Source organism: Montipora capricornis, chromosome 12 (assembly GCF_036669925.1).
Source record: "Montipora capricornis isolate CH-2021 chromosome 12, ASM3666992v2, whole genome shotgun sequence".
NCBI classification, from domain to species: domain Eukaryota; kingdom Metazoa; phylum Cnidaria; class Anthozoa; order Scleractinia; family Acroporidae; genus Montipora; species Montipora capricornis.
This window is the reverse complement of record NC_090894.1, coordinates 40,765,945-40,783,444: the sequence shown is the minus strand read 5'-3', so window position 1 is coordinate 40,783,444 and position 17,500 is coordinate 40,765,945. Positions and strand designations below refer to the sequence as shown.

The window sequence follows — 17,500 nt, the reverse complement described above, 5'->3', positions numbered from 1 at the left end:
CATATATAACATCGAAGGTCACCATTAACAAGCTTTTTTGGTGTATTAACCTCCATACGAAACCAATAACATCGAATACCTTGAAGAGAATTTCTAACCATTTTATAAGCTGCTTTACAATTGGCTATCTCGAGTCTGATTGGAGATTCTTACACAATGGGAATGGCATGCCCAGCTCGGTTCAGCAGACGTTTGTAGGGAGGGAGAATGGGACCGATACAAAAAACGGCTGCAATGAGGCTAGGATTTCTCCGTAGGACTAGTAAACAAGGAGAACACAGGCGAGGAGAGCGATACTATGTAGACTTGAATCTTTAATAATCCAGAGGGTAAATTGTATTGATATTGGCTGCACCATCAGAACAGATTTACGTCGTGGTCGTTAAACAGGGTATTATATGTGAGTTATATGCAGGAGTTTTACAAAGCGAAAGGGAGTTTGCAGTGCTATCCCGCGCTAGCTCATCGCTGTGAAATAAGCGCGTGGAAATCAAGTTTAATGTCTACCGCGGCTTTCTACGACACCCCTGTTACAACTTCAAAACCAACGATCGATTTATATATTTCCATCGAATGCTGAGAGTAAATCGTTTCAGTAGTTTCTATAAAGCTAACAAAATTTAACTACGTCAAGTTGAGTTTATTTTACTGCCTGGAAAAGCACATAACAGTGAAAGTCGTCTATATATGGCTTGATTCAGTTTTCTCGCTCAACATAATGATATTTTGAACTAGTTGGCTGGGATTTCAGGCTGAAGCGAATGCCACCAAAACCAATATTCATATACCTGAAGATCCCCCTTGAAGTCTTTCTTGGTAAAATGACAGATCCGAACTGACAATATAGCAGTCAGGTTTGAGGAATCCATTCACGCTGTATTTTCGCTGGCTAACTTTCCTTTAAATTTTCATTTTCCGGTGGAAGCTTCGGGTTTTTAAAAATTTTAAATGTGTTTTCAAATCTAGACATGTGTCTAGTTTCATCCCCCGCGAAAGCGTACTTGAGCAGATCAAATCACACTGCAATTGTTGCTGTGAAAAAACCTTGCTGTGTGCATGCATATCGAGCAACATCTGAACGTTTCGGGGGCTTATTCTAAGCGATTCCGCGTGTGAAAGCGAACAAATACGTTTGCTGAAGCATCAAAGACGGCTGTCGTAGAAGTAAGAAAGTGAAAAAGAAAAGACGGTACGCTTGTAGAATATTTCTATGTCGCATGTTCAAAGTTTTTGTCTTGTTACATTTGCTCTGGCCGATTTTTGTCGCCTAGTTTGATTGATCAGAGGATCTACCAGTATTTAGTGACTTGACTTTCTGTCAGATTTATGGTCTACTTGGCTTACCACCTATTGAACCACAAGACCGTTTACCATAGTTCGTCTTACAATTGAATTTCTTGGAGCAGAAATGCCACACAACATTGGGAAAGTGATGGGAGAACGAAGAACATGTTAAGTTGACTATTGCTACGTCATAACACGTCATATCCAAGATGGCGCTCTCCAAGTCATAAAAGAGGCAACTTCTAAGTGCTCTCGGTCACATTTTAACAGGGAACTGGACAAAACGGCAATTATTTTCGAATTCCTGGGGAAAAGTTTTAGTATTTTAGAGAAACTTTTTCTAGACCGTACTTTCCCTTTAAGCCTGGTTTTCTCTAGCGACGCAAGCATAAGTGGCTTATGCTAGTGAAAACGAACGGCGAAATATTAAAGCATTAAATAACAACCACGGCATCCGCCATTTTGTTAAATGCTCAGACGCAGAGAATCTGGAACGAGTGCTTTAATTGGCCAGACGTAGCAAATTTCCTTGTGCTTATGCTGCGTTTCATTTTCGCACGACGCAAGCGAACGCAAGCATAAGCGCAAGCACAAGGAAAAGGAAAAAATTTGATCCTTATGCTTGAGCTTTTGCTTATGCTGCGTCAACCCCGTTTTCACGGTGAAATAAGCTCTCTTATGCTTGCGCCTGAGAAAACCAAGCTTTACCTTTCTCACGCTTTCCGCCATCGTTAGAAACTCGAATGCCAGTGCTACTCTTGCCCCACGTGGGGACGGGATCCAAAGTCAAAATCAGTCAAAAGCACCACCCCCAGAGGAAAGACTGTTCAAAAGCGCTTCAATGCCCCTATAATCCCCCCGACCCTTCCCAAGGACCTGTGGGGTGGGGGTTTCAATTGACTGGTACGTAAGTGTCGAGCTTGGGAATTTAGATTTCTACGTTCATGCGTTTTCGGAGTTCATCTGTAGGCCTTGTCGTGGTCTACGTTAAAGTTGGAGCATTTGGAGCAAAATTTAAGAGACTTGAAGAACTATGTAGGAAATAATTATGCTTCAAGGTGAATTTCTGGACATAAGTGTCAAGTTTGGAAAAAGAGGATCTAGTTTTTCATCCGAAGGGATCGTTGCTGCAAGAGCCGAATTTTAGCAGAAGTGGCGAAGCACCGGGGGTAGGGTACGAATACATGTAGGCTGCGTTTACACGAAACGAAAAATATTTGATTCTTGATTTGCGTTATACAATTTGTTGATTTCAGCTTACAGTGTCCCCAATTAGTGCTGTAGCGCCAGAAGACTAGACAGTTAAATAAAGGTTCTTTCCTTTTTTTCCTCTCTCGAAATTCTTGAGTCCATTCCATACTTAATTACTGATGAGGCAACCATTTCCCGTCCGGGATCATTTTGCGGTCAAATTTAGGGATTATTTCCGGGCTGGGATCATTTGCGGGCCTGTAAAGTACTTATATGATAATGTACCGAATTGTTGGGGTACACTCAACTCACTCCGTGTAACAGACAAATCTACGTTTATTCCTTTACAATTCTCGCAATCAACAAACTTGTATTCTCTGCGTCCCTTATTCCCTAAAAGAATCATCTCCTATTTCAACGAATCAAATGTCAAAACTAATCTTATGTAATGTCACATCCAGTCACGTTTCCACAAACAATGCAGTCACAAACACTTCAGGTCACGCTCCCCTAAAAATTGATTAACAATTTTACTACACTAAACAATCTCCTCGAGTATCAGTCATTGTCTCTGTGCATTTCCCTAATTCGAGTTTCCGCGTGTACAGCTGCTCTTCTTCTTTCTCTATTAGGCTCTGCTCCCTGTTCATTAGGGTCTTGTTCTAGATCATCTTCCACACTTCGTATCTCTAAAGGACACACAGACTGCATTGGCCTCTCTAATTGCTTTCCCTTGTGTAGGAGAATCACACCCCTCGCCACGCCATCTGCTCCTCTCGCGATTCGGATTACTTTGCCCTTCTTCCAGCGTCCTCGGTTTTTCTCTTCTCCCAGATTGAGCACGATTTCTCCGACTTCTGGTGTCTACGAGTCGAGTCGCTTGATTCGATGACTTTCCATGAGGCTTCGAAGGTATTCCTTCTGCCAACGATTCCATGCACTTTGTTTGGAATTTTGCAGTCGTCTGTGGAATCTCGTTTATTTATCCTCTTCAACTTCCATGTCTTCCAGAATGTATGCGTCTTAACCCCACATGACGAGGTTTGGCGTCAGAACTTGATCCTCCTCACCATCACTTCCAATGTACGTCAACGGACGATTATTCGTGTGCCTCTCGATGTCCATGACTACTACCTCAAGCTGTTCGAATGTGAGATGTGTTTTCCCCAATGTTTTGTAGAGGGTCCTCTTGTCATCCTTCAGGAGTCTCTCATAAAAGCCTCCCCACCATGGCGACTTGGCTAAGTTGAACTGCCATTGTATTTCTTGAGCGGCAAGGAAATCTTGTAGCTGCCCACTTCTCCGTATCCTCCGGATCCAAACCGCGGTTGTCTTGAATACGGCTGCGTTGTGGCCTTGTCTTCCGGGTGATAAATGCGTTGAGTTTCCTTTGGAATTCTTCAGCTGTTTGAGTCTTCGTCACCTCGAGGTGTACTGCCTGTAGAACTGCGGAGGTGAATATTAGAATGTAAGCCTTTCCTTCTTCGTTCTTGCTTCTTTTGTAAACGAGCGGTCCAGCAAAATCAACCCCTGTGTGCTGAAAGGGTCTGCTAACTTCGATGCGAAATCTTGGTAGGGGGCTGTGACTCCACCCTTGAATGGATTCGTAGCAAACACCTTGCAAATGTTGCAGTCGCGTATAGTTCTCTTGACCAAGGATCTCAGTTTCGGTATCCACCACAGGTCTCTAACAGCTGTCGTGTGTGTGTGTGATGAGCTTTTGCACGAACACTCCCTTTTCAAGGTAAGTGGGTCTGTAATTCTCTATCCTGCCAATGCACTTAAGGATGTTCGTTCCTTCCTCCTTGTTGAGCTTCCACCCTGGCTTCTCCAAATCTTTCGGAATCTTCTCCTGCTCTCTTCTCACCCAGTGATCTCTGGCGTTCATGATTTCTTCCGTGCTCAGGGGTTCTTGTCTTTTTCGCAACGCCCATGCAGTAATTTTGAGAGTGCTCCAGTACGGTTTCCGGTCTACCAAGTCATCCCACACATCTGGTTTCTTTTCAGGAGAGAACAGTATGATCTCGTTAGAGGGATGCTCTTCCTCTTGAGCCCTTGTAGTGCTTCTCAATTTTGGTGCTTAGGGCCATTTGTCTCGATCGAGCAGCCACGTGCACTGTGGTCCTGTATACCACTCACTACTTTCCATCTTGCTAAGGGAGGCTCCCCTGCTTCCCAAATCAGCCAGGTTCATCTCAGAAGGGCAGTATTTCCATTGGATGCCAACTTCTCCTGATACCTGAGCAATCTTTTTAACTCAGTTGGCGACAAAGATCTTCCATGACTTCCCTGGATTGGAGATCCAGTAGAGAGCAACCATGCTATCTATCCAAATTGTAACGGACTTTACAGGCCATTCCTTCGGCAGTGCTTGACAAAGATTCTTCGACAGGTTTGCTGCCATGTGGCCACTTATCAGCTCCAGTCTTGTTATCGATGTGTTCTGCTTGGATATTCTCGACTTTGATGCTAGGAGGCCCTTCACGTTCATGGTTCCTTGGTTAATTGCCGCGACTGCTGCAGTGGAGCAGGCCAAGCTGCTTGCGTCAGCAAATTGATGGATGTCGACACCTTCGACCGTTGTGTTCTCTCGTATTAGACTTCTGGGAATCCCTACATCTTGTAGTTGCTTCATCCACTTGTTCCAGTCCTTAGCTAAGGATGGTGACACTTCTGTATTCCAGCTATTGGTTTCATCGAATGCGTCTCTGTATATGCGTTTCCCTTTAACCATGGTGGGAGATATGAGGGTCTCACTGGGGGTGTAGCAAACACGGTACACGGTTAAAAATGTCGCGATTTCACGGTGCACGCTTAATTTTTACATCAAATAATTGTTCAGAGCTTAGAAAAAGCTACAAACAACACGGTTATCTGGACAAAATAATTCACGAAACACATTTTTTCCCTTTTTCACGACACGGTTAATTTTTTGGACGTTTCACGCCACACGCTTAACCCCATTGAGACCCTCAGATATAATTCCTAGCGGGTCATAGACTCCTCCCAGCTGATTCCGCATGGTTCTCTTCGTTAGTGGAGCTTCTTTGCAATGTTTTGGAAAACCGGAATTATCAGCGTATCTTCTCTCTTGTCCCAGATGTGTCCCAGTATCTTTCCTGGATTAGGCATGTTCTCAATTTCGAGTGCTGTGACGTTGGACTCCAATTTATGGACCGGAAACTGTGCATTTCCTAAGATCTGAGTGGCTTCTTCCTTGAACTTCTTCAGGCCTTTCACTTCATGTCCTGCTTTTATCAAGTTGTCGATATACGTGTTTTCTCTAAGCTCCTTGACAGTCTCGCTCAGTTCCTCTGGTTGGCAGTCATAGTGGTGTTGCAACGTAGCGGCCAGCATGAAGGGACTGGCTTCAGCTGCGAATGGCGCCCTTGTAAATCGAAAATGTTGTTATTTGTCGTTGAGGTTGAATAAAAACCGAAATGCATCTCTATCGTCTTCTTTCAAGCTGATCTGGAGGAATGCCTTTTCAATGTCCCCCAGTAACAGGTATGGCGACATGCGTGCTCTTACCAGAATGTCCCACAAGAGGGGTTGCAAGGGAAGGCCAGTATGCATGCAATCATTCACGCTGTTTGCCAGGTGATGAGGTTTGGCGCTGGCATCAAAGACCATTCTCACTTTGGTGGTTGTGGCGTTGTCTCTCACAACAGGCTTGTGAGGCATGTAAAAGGTTCGCTCTCCACTTGATTCCTCTGGGACTCTCTCTATTACGCCATCTCTCAGTTGATCTTCAATGATCTTCTCATATTCTTCTTTAAGTTTCTGATCTTGGATTAACTTCTTATTGACAATTTGAAGTCTCTTCCGATTTGCTTACTCGTTTGTGCTTGTTAGAGCGCTGCCAGGGATCCATGGTACTCTTACTTGATATCTTCCATCTTCCTGCCTCGTTATGTCATCCTTGAACTCCCTAAGGACATCAAGTTGATCGTTCTCCCCTCGGTCTTCTACCCCTAGGACATCTAGGGAGTATAATCTTTCGTAATCATTGACCTCTCACACGAACATACACTGGTCAGTGACGTGATCATCGCCTCCATAAATAACTCAGCCAAAGGTCGTACCCTCCACAACGGGTTCTCTTGGCTTTCCTTTGTGTATTTCCTCTGTCTTGATTTTGCAGTAGGTGCTGTCTCTTAGAATGATATCAATCCGGTATTCGTCTCCAGGTTTTACATAGAACCTCTTGTCTCGAGCATGCCCATACTTGAACTTCAATTCGCTCATGTTCGGCCGTTTCACTGTTGCGAATTCCGACATCTTGCTTCCAGTAACTTCAATTTTCTCTCTTGTTCTCCCTTCTAAGGAAACCATGGTAATACTTAAGACTGGCATAGATTGACGTTTAGTCCCGTTTAGCGTGACCATTTGACAAGTTTCATGACGTTTAGGACTTAACTTGAGCTTCTTAGCCGCCTCACTGGATATGAAATTTCGTCCTGACCCTGTGTCCAGGTATGCCCACAAGATCTTGTATCTTCACAGGGATGATTGCTGGTGTAAACACTGTGAGTATAGCGGTGTTACCCATATCACATATGCTGGTGTGATGTCTTCCATTTCTTATGTGGCAACCACGACTTCGACACTTGATTTCTGAATGTCCAGGCCTTCCACAGTTGTAACACAATTGGTTATCGAAGAAGAACTTCCTGCGGGTCTCCAAGGTGTTGAAGGTTGTACAACTATCTCCCTAATGATCCTTCTTGCAATACATACGCACAGGCGTTCCTCTGCTTCTTTGGCAGTCGACTGGCTCCTTTCCTCCGTCTTCCTTAGCGAACCAATGTTTCTCGTATCTGTAACGATCTCCGGGTGTCTTGGGAGGATCCCGCTGCGGTTTGAATGCATCCGTGAGTGCTTTGTGAGAATCTCCATGGCGCTCCTCTGTCTTGTTTCTTTTCAGCCATTTCCTCAAGGCGTCGATGAATGCTTCCATGTCCCAATCTTCCCAGTTGTCATCCGTGCGCACGAGATCCAGTTTTACATGTGGAAGTTTGTTTAAGGTGGTCATCACAAAGCCCCGAAGCATGTTCGCTTCTCCCAGCGTTAGCAAGGCATCGTGGTTTTTGCTTATTTTTTCGTAAAACTCTTGTATCTTCACGTGGTATGTTCCTTTCACCATGGGAAGATTCACAAGTTCGCCCATGTGGGCGTTTATCACAAGCTTCGTCTGGCCGTACTCGCTCTTCAGCCTCTCCCACGCTATTTTGTATCCCATTTCTCCAGTCTCAAATTCGCGATGCTTTCTCTCACCTTATGGTTCACCATTTCCAATAGGTATCCAAATTTTCCTCTGCTCTATTCGGCTTAGCGTGAACTTGCGTGACAAACACGTTTGAAAACCGCACCCGGTCTGCGGGCGTTCCTTTGAACGATGTAATTTTCAACTTTGGTAGTTTTGCTGTGGTGGCACGAGCGGTTTTCTCAAGTTCCAGCTTTTTGTGCGTCATTTCTAGTTCGGCCTCGAGTTTCTCCTGCTACATTCGCCGCTCATGCTCTTCTTGTCTTTCACGAAGTTCGGGTGTTCGTCGTTCTTCTTCACGCAATTGATCTTGCTTCGATTCCAGTTGTCGTTGTTCACGTTCCTTGTTGATTTCCTCCTGTCTGTTCTTCGGGGTTTTGGACAGCTTTTCTTTGTCTGCCATAAGGACTGCGTACCTCGATTTAATCTCCTTTTTCCACTACCTTACTGATCGAGAGGAAGCTCCGCTGTCTATTTTCAGTTCCTCGGCTTGAGAAATGAGATACGACAATTTGTCGATAGTTTTCTCAGTTCTTCTAGTCCATCCTGGTCCCGGCACCACTAATGTACCGAATTGTTAGGGTACACTCAACTCACTCCGTGTAACAGACTAATCCACTTTTATTCCTTTACAATTCTCGCAATCAACAACTTGTATTCCGTGCGTCCCTTATTCCCTAAAAGAATCATTTTCTATTTCAACGAATCAAATGTCAAAACTAATCTTACGCAATGTCACATCCGGTCACGTTTCCACAAACAATGCGGTCACAAACACTTCAGGTCAATAAATGCAATTGCAATATGCCAACAATTACGGGTGTTAGATCTTTCTCTGTATCTCAACAAGACGCCTGTAAGGGCGTGTCCATGGGATGCACAAACAGTTAACACAAATTGTCCAGTTACAGTGAACTTCAACTACGGGTAAACTTCGGAAAATGGCGAGAGATTATCAGAAAGATAAATCTGTCATTGAGATTGAAGTTGTTTCCTGTAAAAACTCTTATTATTTATGTTACTAAATTTGCAAATGCAAACAACGAAACCCTATTGGGGGTTATCAGGATACGGGATTTATTATTATTTCTATTTTTTGAAAGACTTTATTCAAATCCCACAGTTTTACTTGCTTCCTTAATTCCGTTCATCCAAAAATTACAAGATCAGTTCTAAATCATCCTAAAAACTTATTACAAATCACAGTTCAACAAGTTATCATCTTGTATTTGAAGTCCGATTCCGTAATCCTGGTTTTGTTCCTTGCAAATTGTTTAAATCTGACGTGGCGAAGACAAAAAGACACTTGTTCCTTGAAACTGTTTAAATCTGCCGTGGCGAAGACAACTACTCCATTTCGCTCAATGCTCAAAAATCTAAAATCCCGTAGTTGCGTGTCTCATAGTCCAGTCCAAAGTATTTTTGCATTTACAATTCCATAATCTCAATTTCAGTGTTGGGGTAACTTGGTACCAAACGTTCCACAATAAATTGAAATATCGTTAAGAAAAAAGCTTAAGGCCAGTAGTCCAGTCCGGGTTTACATCGCTAAAACTCTCACCATTATCGATTCAGAACTCAACAAAAGCTACAAGTCAGTAAATAGTTTTCAGAAACTACAAGAGTTCGTCAAAACGACTGAACAAAATGGTTCCCAAGAAATATTGGAGTATTTGTTCTATGCAAAAGAAGTATCTGACTACCTTGAGTCAATATTTGAAAACGCTCATTCAATGAGTATCGCTTCAATGTTCTTGTTCAAACAAAGCGTTTGACAATGGCACGCTGGCCGAGTGAGCTCGATCGTATTAAAAGTTGTTGTTCAGACCATAGTTAGTAGAGGGGTTACTAACTATGTTCAGACAAAACGTTTGACAATAGCTCGCTAGCCGAGTGAGCTCGATCGTATGTCAGTGTTACTTGAAAGTTCTTGTTTAGACAAAGCGTTTGACAATGACTCGCTGGCCGAGTGAACACACCGTAGAGTAAAAATTCTTTCAGCTCTGACCTAAGCACAAAGGACAAACGATAACGCGCAACGCATTTTTACTGTCAATCAAAGGCTACGGACAATGCAAAAGATTTCATCCATTTCAACAATTTAAGAAAACGTATCGATCTGCGTCGACGATGAAAAAGAATAAAGTGTCCCAAATTAAGACGTGGGAAGCCTATGGCTAGCCTCCCACGCAGACGCTCTTAGAGATTCGTCACGCTTTCCTCCCCCCTCCCCCCCCCTCCTCCCTTGAGGGGGAGGAACACGTGACGAATCAATCAATCAATAACTTAGATCTAGCTTACATATACGTAAACTAATTGGGGACACCTAATTACTAGTGAATTACTGAAAAGTTAAGAAGAAATATATTAGTCTGATCCAAAATACAAGCATTAAAATTCGTTGTTTTGTAAACTATTTCCCTAAAAATATCTTGACATATCAGTATCCCATAAACCCATGCTTCCTTAAAACCAAAGGTTGAAGACTAATCCCCTCCCAGCCCACTATTTTCAATCCATGAATAAAATCCTAGATCCCATAATTCCCACTTTTAAGGATTCTTATTTAACTACTGCATGGTATACAATTTTTACAATTATCCTCCATCATCCCAACTAGATCTAATTTTCTGATTTTAGCTTTAAACGTATTTAGAATTTCCGAATTCCTGACTTTCTTGTCTAATTTTGACCAGAGAAGTGGACCTAGATATCGTTAGCTATGCTTTCCGTACGTCACGGTATTGAATCTTGGTATTACAAAATCTGAATTTCTAAGGCTTATTGTTTTGGAATATTTCCCTAAGAGCTTCTGCGTGGGAGGCTAGCCTCTGGCATTCCACGTAAAACAACCCATTCTCTTCACTGTCTCTTCCTTGAATTAACGGTTATCGTTAATTCTTAATTTGCTCTGAATTTACAATTGTCGTTAATTTAGAAGACTGAAAGCTTGATATGGATTATGGGAAATAGTCATATATTTTTTAAAAGACAACCTAAGTGAAAGGAATCGGAAATGTTTATTATTAACCCGTCACCTGACCACTTGACCAACGCACCGCTAGCTGCTCAGGAACAATATTTTAAACGCCATTTGATAATGCTGTATTATCAAACGACAACAAACAATATTACACTCTGCAAAGGTCGCTTTCCAAACTTCACGACAAAGCTAAACATTTTAAATCCAAGCTTAGGCTTAAATTATTAATCTAGCCTAGGCGTAATATTTTTTTCAGCGGCGATATTCTATGGCAGACTTTAAAAAATGTTTTTTTTGAAAACACGTTGTATTGATCTTTAGTGGAGAAGCGGAAAAAGCGGTTCCTATTAGAATGCAGTAGAAAACTCAAGGTTCGAATCCAATCCACGGATATGATTTTTTAATTTCCTTATTTTCTCTGCTACCGCAAGTCCTGGGACACAGTGTCCTAAATTAACGATAATAGTAAATTGAAAGCAAATTAAGAATTAACGATAATCGTTAATTCAGAGAAGAGATCATGTTGCAACCCGTAAAAAGAAAGAAGTCTTCGCAACTCCGGTAGCTCTGGTGACGAAACCCTTTAGAGACTGGACCCTAGCTTGTGAGGAGCGCCTTGTTTGCAGAACACTCAGAGAGCAGCCGGGTCGAAGGAGGGAGGGTTCTGGTGAGCAGTTGTCAGGTTTTCCCGTCTTTTTCTCGTGAATCATGGGGGAGAAACCGCTTTCAGATGTGGATAGAAAGCGACAAATCTCTCTTCGAAAGCTCCCTGTGTTGGAGGACCTGAACAGCATTAAAGAATCCTTTAATCGCCATTTGCACTTTTCACTGGTAAAAGATCGCAATGTTGCCACGAAGCGAGATTATTACAACTCTCTGGCCTACACAGTGAAAGATCACTTAGTCGGAAAGTGGATTCGATCACAACAGTCATATTATGAAAAGGATCCAAAGGTATTGTACCGTCTTCTATGTGGGCTCTCAAGCGCAGATGCTGCGTGACTAGTATGTTTTAAGAGGCCAGACTCGATATTGAGATCAGTGTGCAATATTTTAGCCTTGAAATTTACTTGTCGTAAAATTAAGATTTGGCGCTTGTATCAATGATATTTGTAAGGCGCGCTTTAACGAAACAACGCTATTGTGCAGCATCCTTGTCCTTTTATGAGACGACATTTTAGTGCTGATCAAACACAAGTTACACAACCCGCACAATTTTCGAATGTACAGGAACGACGCCTTTCGTATGCATGTACATAAAGCAACAATATGCAAAGAGTATCAACGGCTGTCTTCCTTTAATGAACGCTGAGGACGGCAGATAATTTTTAGAAATGTGGGTTTGAAATAAAGTAATTAACAGATCATGCCATGCAATTATGATATTGGGATTATGTAAATAATTTTGCATTATTCGCTTTACTTAAAGACCCAGAGAGTCGCTTAAAGCACAACCTTTATTTGAGACCATCTAGGAAACTGTACATTTAGTAAGACATCAATAAAAAGTGATGTCCTTTAAAACGAAGCTTGATCTTATGAAACAACACCACTATTGGGAAGATATCTGTTTATAAACATTTCTTTTGTTATTCAAATGTGCCAGCCACAGGAACAAAAGACCTTAGGTTTTGACAACCAATGAAGCGCTGGTTGGCACATTAATGACAATAGGTGACGTCAACAATATCTTCCCTATACCAAGAACATGTACAATGTATAATAGAGGGAGGCATTGTGCTAAGGAAAGAGGAAGGGCACTGCTTTCCTGAATCAAGGAGGCATACATTTACATGTACACTGTACATACTACATACATGAAGGCCAAAAGAGATTTGAGTTGTCCTCAGTTCAAACGTTACGTACTGTACAGTGTTAGAATTACATGAATGCAATTTAAGATGCAAAGAATTTAAGACGGTGACTTTTGGCAAACATTTGCTAAAATACCTAAGGCCCTACACTCTGGAGTAAAATCCAGTTTGATAAATATTTGGAACTCACTATGGTTGGATGTATTCAAGAGGGCTGGACTTACATCAAATTCTAAACAGTCCTTGTACAAAGTGTACATTGTGCTGTTCTTAGATTCATATTTTAATTTAATTTTATTACTTAAGTTTTAACAATGTTTTAGAATTATTGTAAATAGTGTCCTCAATCAATGGTGTGCTACTGCTGCCCTTCTTATTGACAATTTAATAAAGTTATTTTTCTTCTTCTTCTTCTTCTTCTTCTTCTTATTATTATTATTATTATTATTATTATTATTATTATTATTATTATTATTATTGTTAATGCTAAGCAACTTAAATTTTTAATTTATTGAATTTTCCACATATCTTATTTTGAATCTATCATAAAAGACTTTCTTGTGCTACACAATAGTACTCTAAAATTCTCAACTTTATTGTCAAGTGTCAAGAATAGAGCCCTTTATCTAATTGTACATTTTGCAGACATTTGTTCATCTTTGTTGGTGGTAAAACCATCCTATAGTGGTGTGCAACTGCTGCCATTCTTATTGACAATTTAATAAAGTTATTATTATTATTATTATTATTATTATTATTATTATTATTATTATTATTGCTAAGCAGCTTTAATTTTTAAATTATTGAATTTCCACATATCTTATTTTGAACGTGTCACAAAAGACTTTCTTGTACTCCACAATAGTTCTCTCAAATTCTCAATTTTATTGTCAAGGGTCACAGAAGAGATATTTTAGACTTATAAGAGATACTTTATACGTGCATGTAGGAAAGGCAATGGTTGATGATGGACTTAAATTATTAACTAACCCAACCCACATGATGCCGAGTCTGGGAATCGAACCCGGTTCCACGTTGGTGGGAGGCTCTCACCTCTATTGCAGCCCTGCTCCCACTTCTCCCCCCCCCCCCCCCCTACCTGCTCCCACTTTTCCCCCCTGACTTTCTTTGGAGCTCAGCATAATCATTTTTATTATTTTTTATTATTTTCTGTAAAGGGTGACATTAATTTGTGATTTTTGTCTTCCTAAAATTCCCTTTTTTCAGCGCGTCTACTATCTTTCATTGGAGTACTACATGGGTCGTGCCTTAACTAATACCATGATCAATCTAGGGATTCAGGGAGAGTGTGATGAGGCGATGTATCAGGTACAAAATGATTCTTAGGTGCAACTTGGGTAATGTTAACAAATTCAATCCAACAAACTTTTTGACCAATGTGTTGGGCAAATTGTCAACTGACAGTTGACCAACTTTCGGTCCAGTGTCGGTCGAGTGTTGGCTGACATGTCAGTCATCAACAATTTTTGAAGTTTATTTCATGTGTACAGTAGTTTGAGGACTTAGCGTCTTGGTCGGCGCAAAATGTATATCCAGCACAGGGTCCTAATCTGTTGCGGCTTGGAGCATTGTATACTGTAACAGTACATTTTTAATGAGTTGTGGATAGTTTCTTAATAACTTTGTGGTCCTTTTTCAACAGATTGGTCTGGATATGGAAGAGCTGGAAGAAGTTGAAGAAGATGCTGGTCTTGGAAATGGAGGCCTTGGAAGATTGGCCGCTTGTTTCCTTGATTCACTGGCTACTCTGGGTTACCCGGCATATGGTTATGGCATCAGATATGAATATGGAATCTTCAAACAGGCTATTGATAGCCGAGGAAGTCAGGTGCTTCTATAAATCAAATGATTTCCTATCCAGAGAAGTACAATAAAAATAAAAAGAACAGCTACAACAATAATAGCAACAGTAATGATCATAACAATAATAGTCATCATCATCACTTTCTGTGACTCCATGGGAAAACAGGAAAATAGGTGAATGCACAGGGTAAGCAAAATGGCATACTGTACTAAACAACAGGTAGCGAGTGAAATGACACACCAACTTAACAGAAGTTTATCACAAGACGTGCTTTAAAAGTATACATGAGGGGAGAGGAGAAGGAAGTGTGACCCAGAGGTTAGGGTGCTTGCCTTAAGATGTGGACATCCCAGTTTCAAGACTAAATCTGACCACTTAAATTTAATCCTGGTTGTCCCTGACTAGTTCAACGTCTTGGCTGCACTAATATAAATATTGTAAATAGGAAACTTGTAAGATTTGTGAGTGAAAGTACTTCCGTGGCCTTATCTTTCCATTTTACACTGTACCTCTTGCATAAAGTTTGAATCAAAACGTAATATCCCTGCACTAATTTTGAACAAGAGTGACTTTGCTCCCATTTTGGAGATTCTGATTGGTTATTTCCTGCTGAAAATTTCTCATATTTCAGAGCATTTAAATTTTGTTTTGCAATTTTTGTCATTGTAACAGAATCTGTTGGGTTGAATACCAAGTGATAGTCAGGAGGTGAAATAGGAATGTATGTTGCTGGTCAATTTTGGGTGGTTCTGTATAAATTATAACAGACTGTGTAAAAGAAATGTGATTGCTTTGTTTGTAGTGGAAGTAAACTTAGCTCTCAATGCAAGCTACGTGTAGTTCACAGGCACCCCACTGAAAGAAAAAATTCAAACTTAATAGAAACATGATTAAAGACCCCAAGTGGCAGGAGGCAACCATTTGGTTATTTTACAAAGCATGGTAGAGTTGAATCCAGAGGTTAGAACGAGATTTGAACCTGGGGAAACCGCATTCAAACCCAGTGCCCTAACTACTGGACCAGGCCTCCTCCCTCGTCTTTGCACTTTAGTTTTGAATTTTGTTTGAAGCTCAAAATAATAGCATCATTTCATATTGATGTTTTTCATATTTATATGAACATACATGTAGTATCATTTTTGAGAATGAAATGAAGCCTATTATTGACTGTAGCCTATTATTAACCAACTGTATTAATTTTAGTTATTGTACAGTAGAGAATCAGTTTGACAAGTTAGTTTAGGTGCTGACGTTGCGCTGCGCTTGTCATGCACAAATTTGTCACACTTTCTTGGTTCTTTACAATTTGCTTGCTAAAAATTTAGTGCAAAAAAAGTGGAATAATATGTAGCTTATAGAGGTTTTGGTGTGTAGTATTGCTGAGTATTTCTACTCGTTGTTTGTACATGTATTTTGACTTGCCCTAGTGGGCTTGTCAAAATACAGCACAACTCGTAAGGTACATTTAGTTAATATATTTCTTTGTTCTTTTTGCATACTCTGGGAGCTACATTTGCCTTCAAGGCAAGCATTTCAACTTACCATTGCTGTAGCTGCACTTCTTTTCTCTCAGATTGAGTTGCCTGATGACTGGCTTAAATTTGGAAACCCTTGGGAGAAAGCCAGACCAGAGTACATGATACCTGTTGAGTTTTATGGCAGAGTGGAGTCAGATGCCAGTGGGAAGAACCACCGCTGGGTGGATACCAGCATTGTTTTTGCTATGCCATATGACCAGCCCATCCCTGGATATGGCAACAACACTTGTAACACCATGAGACTGTGGGCTGCAAAGTCTCCCAAGGGCTTTGATCTTTCTTACTGTGAGTATACATAATTATATAGAAAATCTTATCTGCTTTTAAGTTTCTGCAAGACTAAGTGCCGTTTTAAACCTGAAAGTTTTTTTCACATTTTGGTCACTAACAAAAGTAGGTCAGCTAGGTCTAACAAAAGTTTCAGTAACTCAGGTTACTTAATTATATAGCCAGCAAATACATGTTTATGTAGCAATTTCCTGAGAATAACAAATAATATTTTCTTCTTATTCACACACACTTGACACTACTGACCCATGGTCAACAGCTTAACATCAAACAAAGCAATAATGTGATCATCTGAGCTGAGGCATGCATGTTTACTGTGTCTTGCACACTTGCATGGAAACCTGATATAGTGAACAATTACACTTGTAAGGTCCTGTTGTTTGGTCCAGTACTAGGCAGCTGTGAGATCAATGGGCAATACAATACATGTACAAATGCAATACAAGAGCAAGCGCAATGCAACGCAACGCAATGCAATGCAATGCAATACAATACAGTACAATGTGTGGTTCCAGAAAATATCCATACGCCTACCATGGAAAGTTTTTTGGTTTAGACCCTCCCACCTTTTTGAGGACCCCCTGCCCTCCCCCGCTGTCCCCCGGAATCTCCAGTCTTTTGAAGCTTGCATTTTCAAGCCCCCTCGAAAGTTCTGAATCACCCAGTGTGTTTGAAGAAATATTCTTTTATTTCAAAGCTTTCTTTCAAAGCTCGATTCGCACTAGCACCAAATATATGCACACAGTTGTATTATTAAAGAAGGAAAAATGGCTGCAGATTTTGTCTTGGTAAAAAGAAGCCCGGTAAAACTTCTTCACTGTGCTAGATTCACTTCAAAGAGTGTGACTTTCAGTATTGTATGGACAGCAAAACGAAAAGATCGTTGAAGGCAGATGAGATTCGCTTACAGGAACAGACATAAGTGTTGACTTTAATTCCCTCGCGAGACCTTCCTTATCCTCTTGTTCTTTTCTGTAATTTTGTAGCCATTCCTCGGCTGCTAATGGTTCTTCCACGTAGGGTTCCGTGTAGTTCTGGGTCATCTATTAAAACTGAAAATTTGGAAGCGATATCTTAAAACCCGTTGGGACAGGAGGTCCGAGAAGTTGTAATTTTGGTGTCAAAGTCCAAGCAAATCGAGGTGAAAGATTTTGCATGCAGTTCACAGTCTCTTGAATAACTCCACCCCCTACTTGAAAGCCAAATATGCTGAGCCAATCAGCATTCGGGCACTTGCTAAGTTGTCAATTATCACCTAATCCTTTCACATGCGATGACATGAACGTCAATCATTTTTCTCAAGCAGATTAT

At 41.0% G+C, this 17,500-nt stretch overlaps 1 protein-coding gene across 1 annotated transcript in view; it reads left to right on the top strand.

Moving 5' to 3' along the window:
• Positions 1-11,328: 11,328 nt before the first annotated feature.
• LOC138027769 (glycogen phosphorylase, muscle form-like) overlaps positions 11,329-17,500 on the top strand; it is a 27,571-nt gene continuing 21,399 nt past the window's right edge. Inside the window, exons 1-4 of the mRNA XM_068875371.1 lie at positions 11,329-11,678; positions 13,766-13,867; positions 14,202-14,387; positions 15,937-16,186. Coding sequence (XP_068731472.1) covers positions 11,433-11,678; positions 13,766-13,867; positions 14,202-14,387; positions 15,937-16,186 — 784 coding nt within the window. The 5' untranslated portion in view covers positions 11,329-11,432. The remainder of the gene's footprint in view (positions 11,679-13,765; positions 13,868-14,201; positions 14,388-15,936; positions 16,187-17,500) is intronic.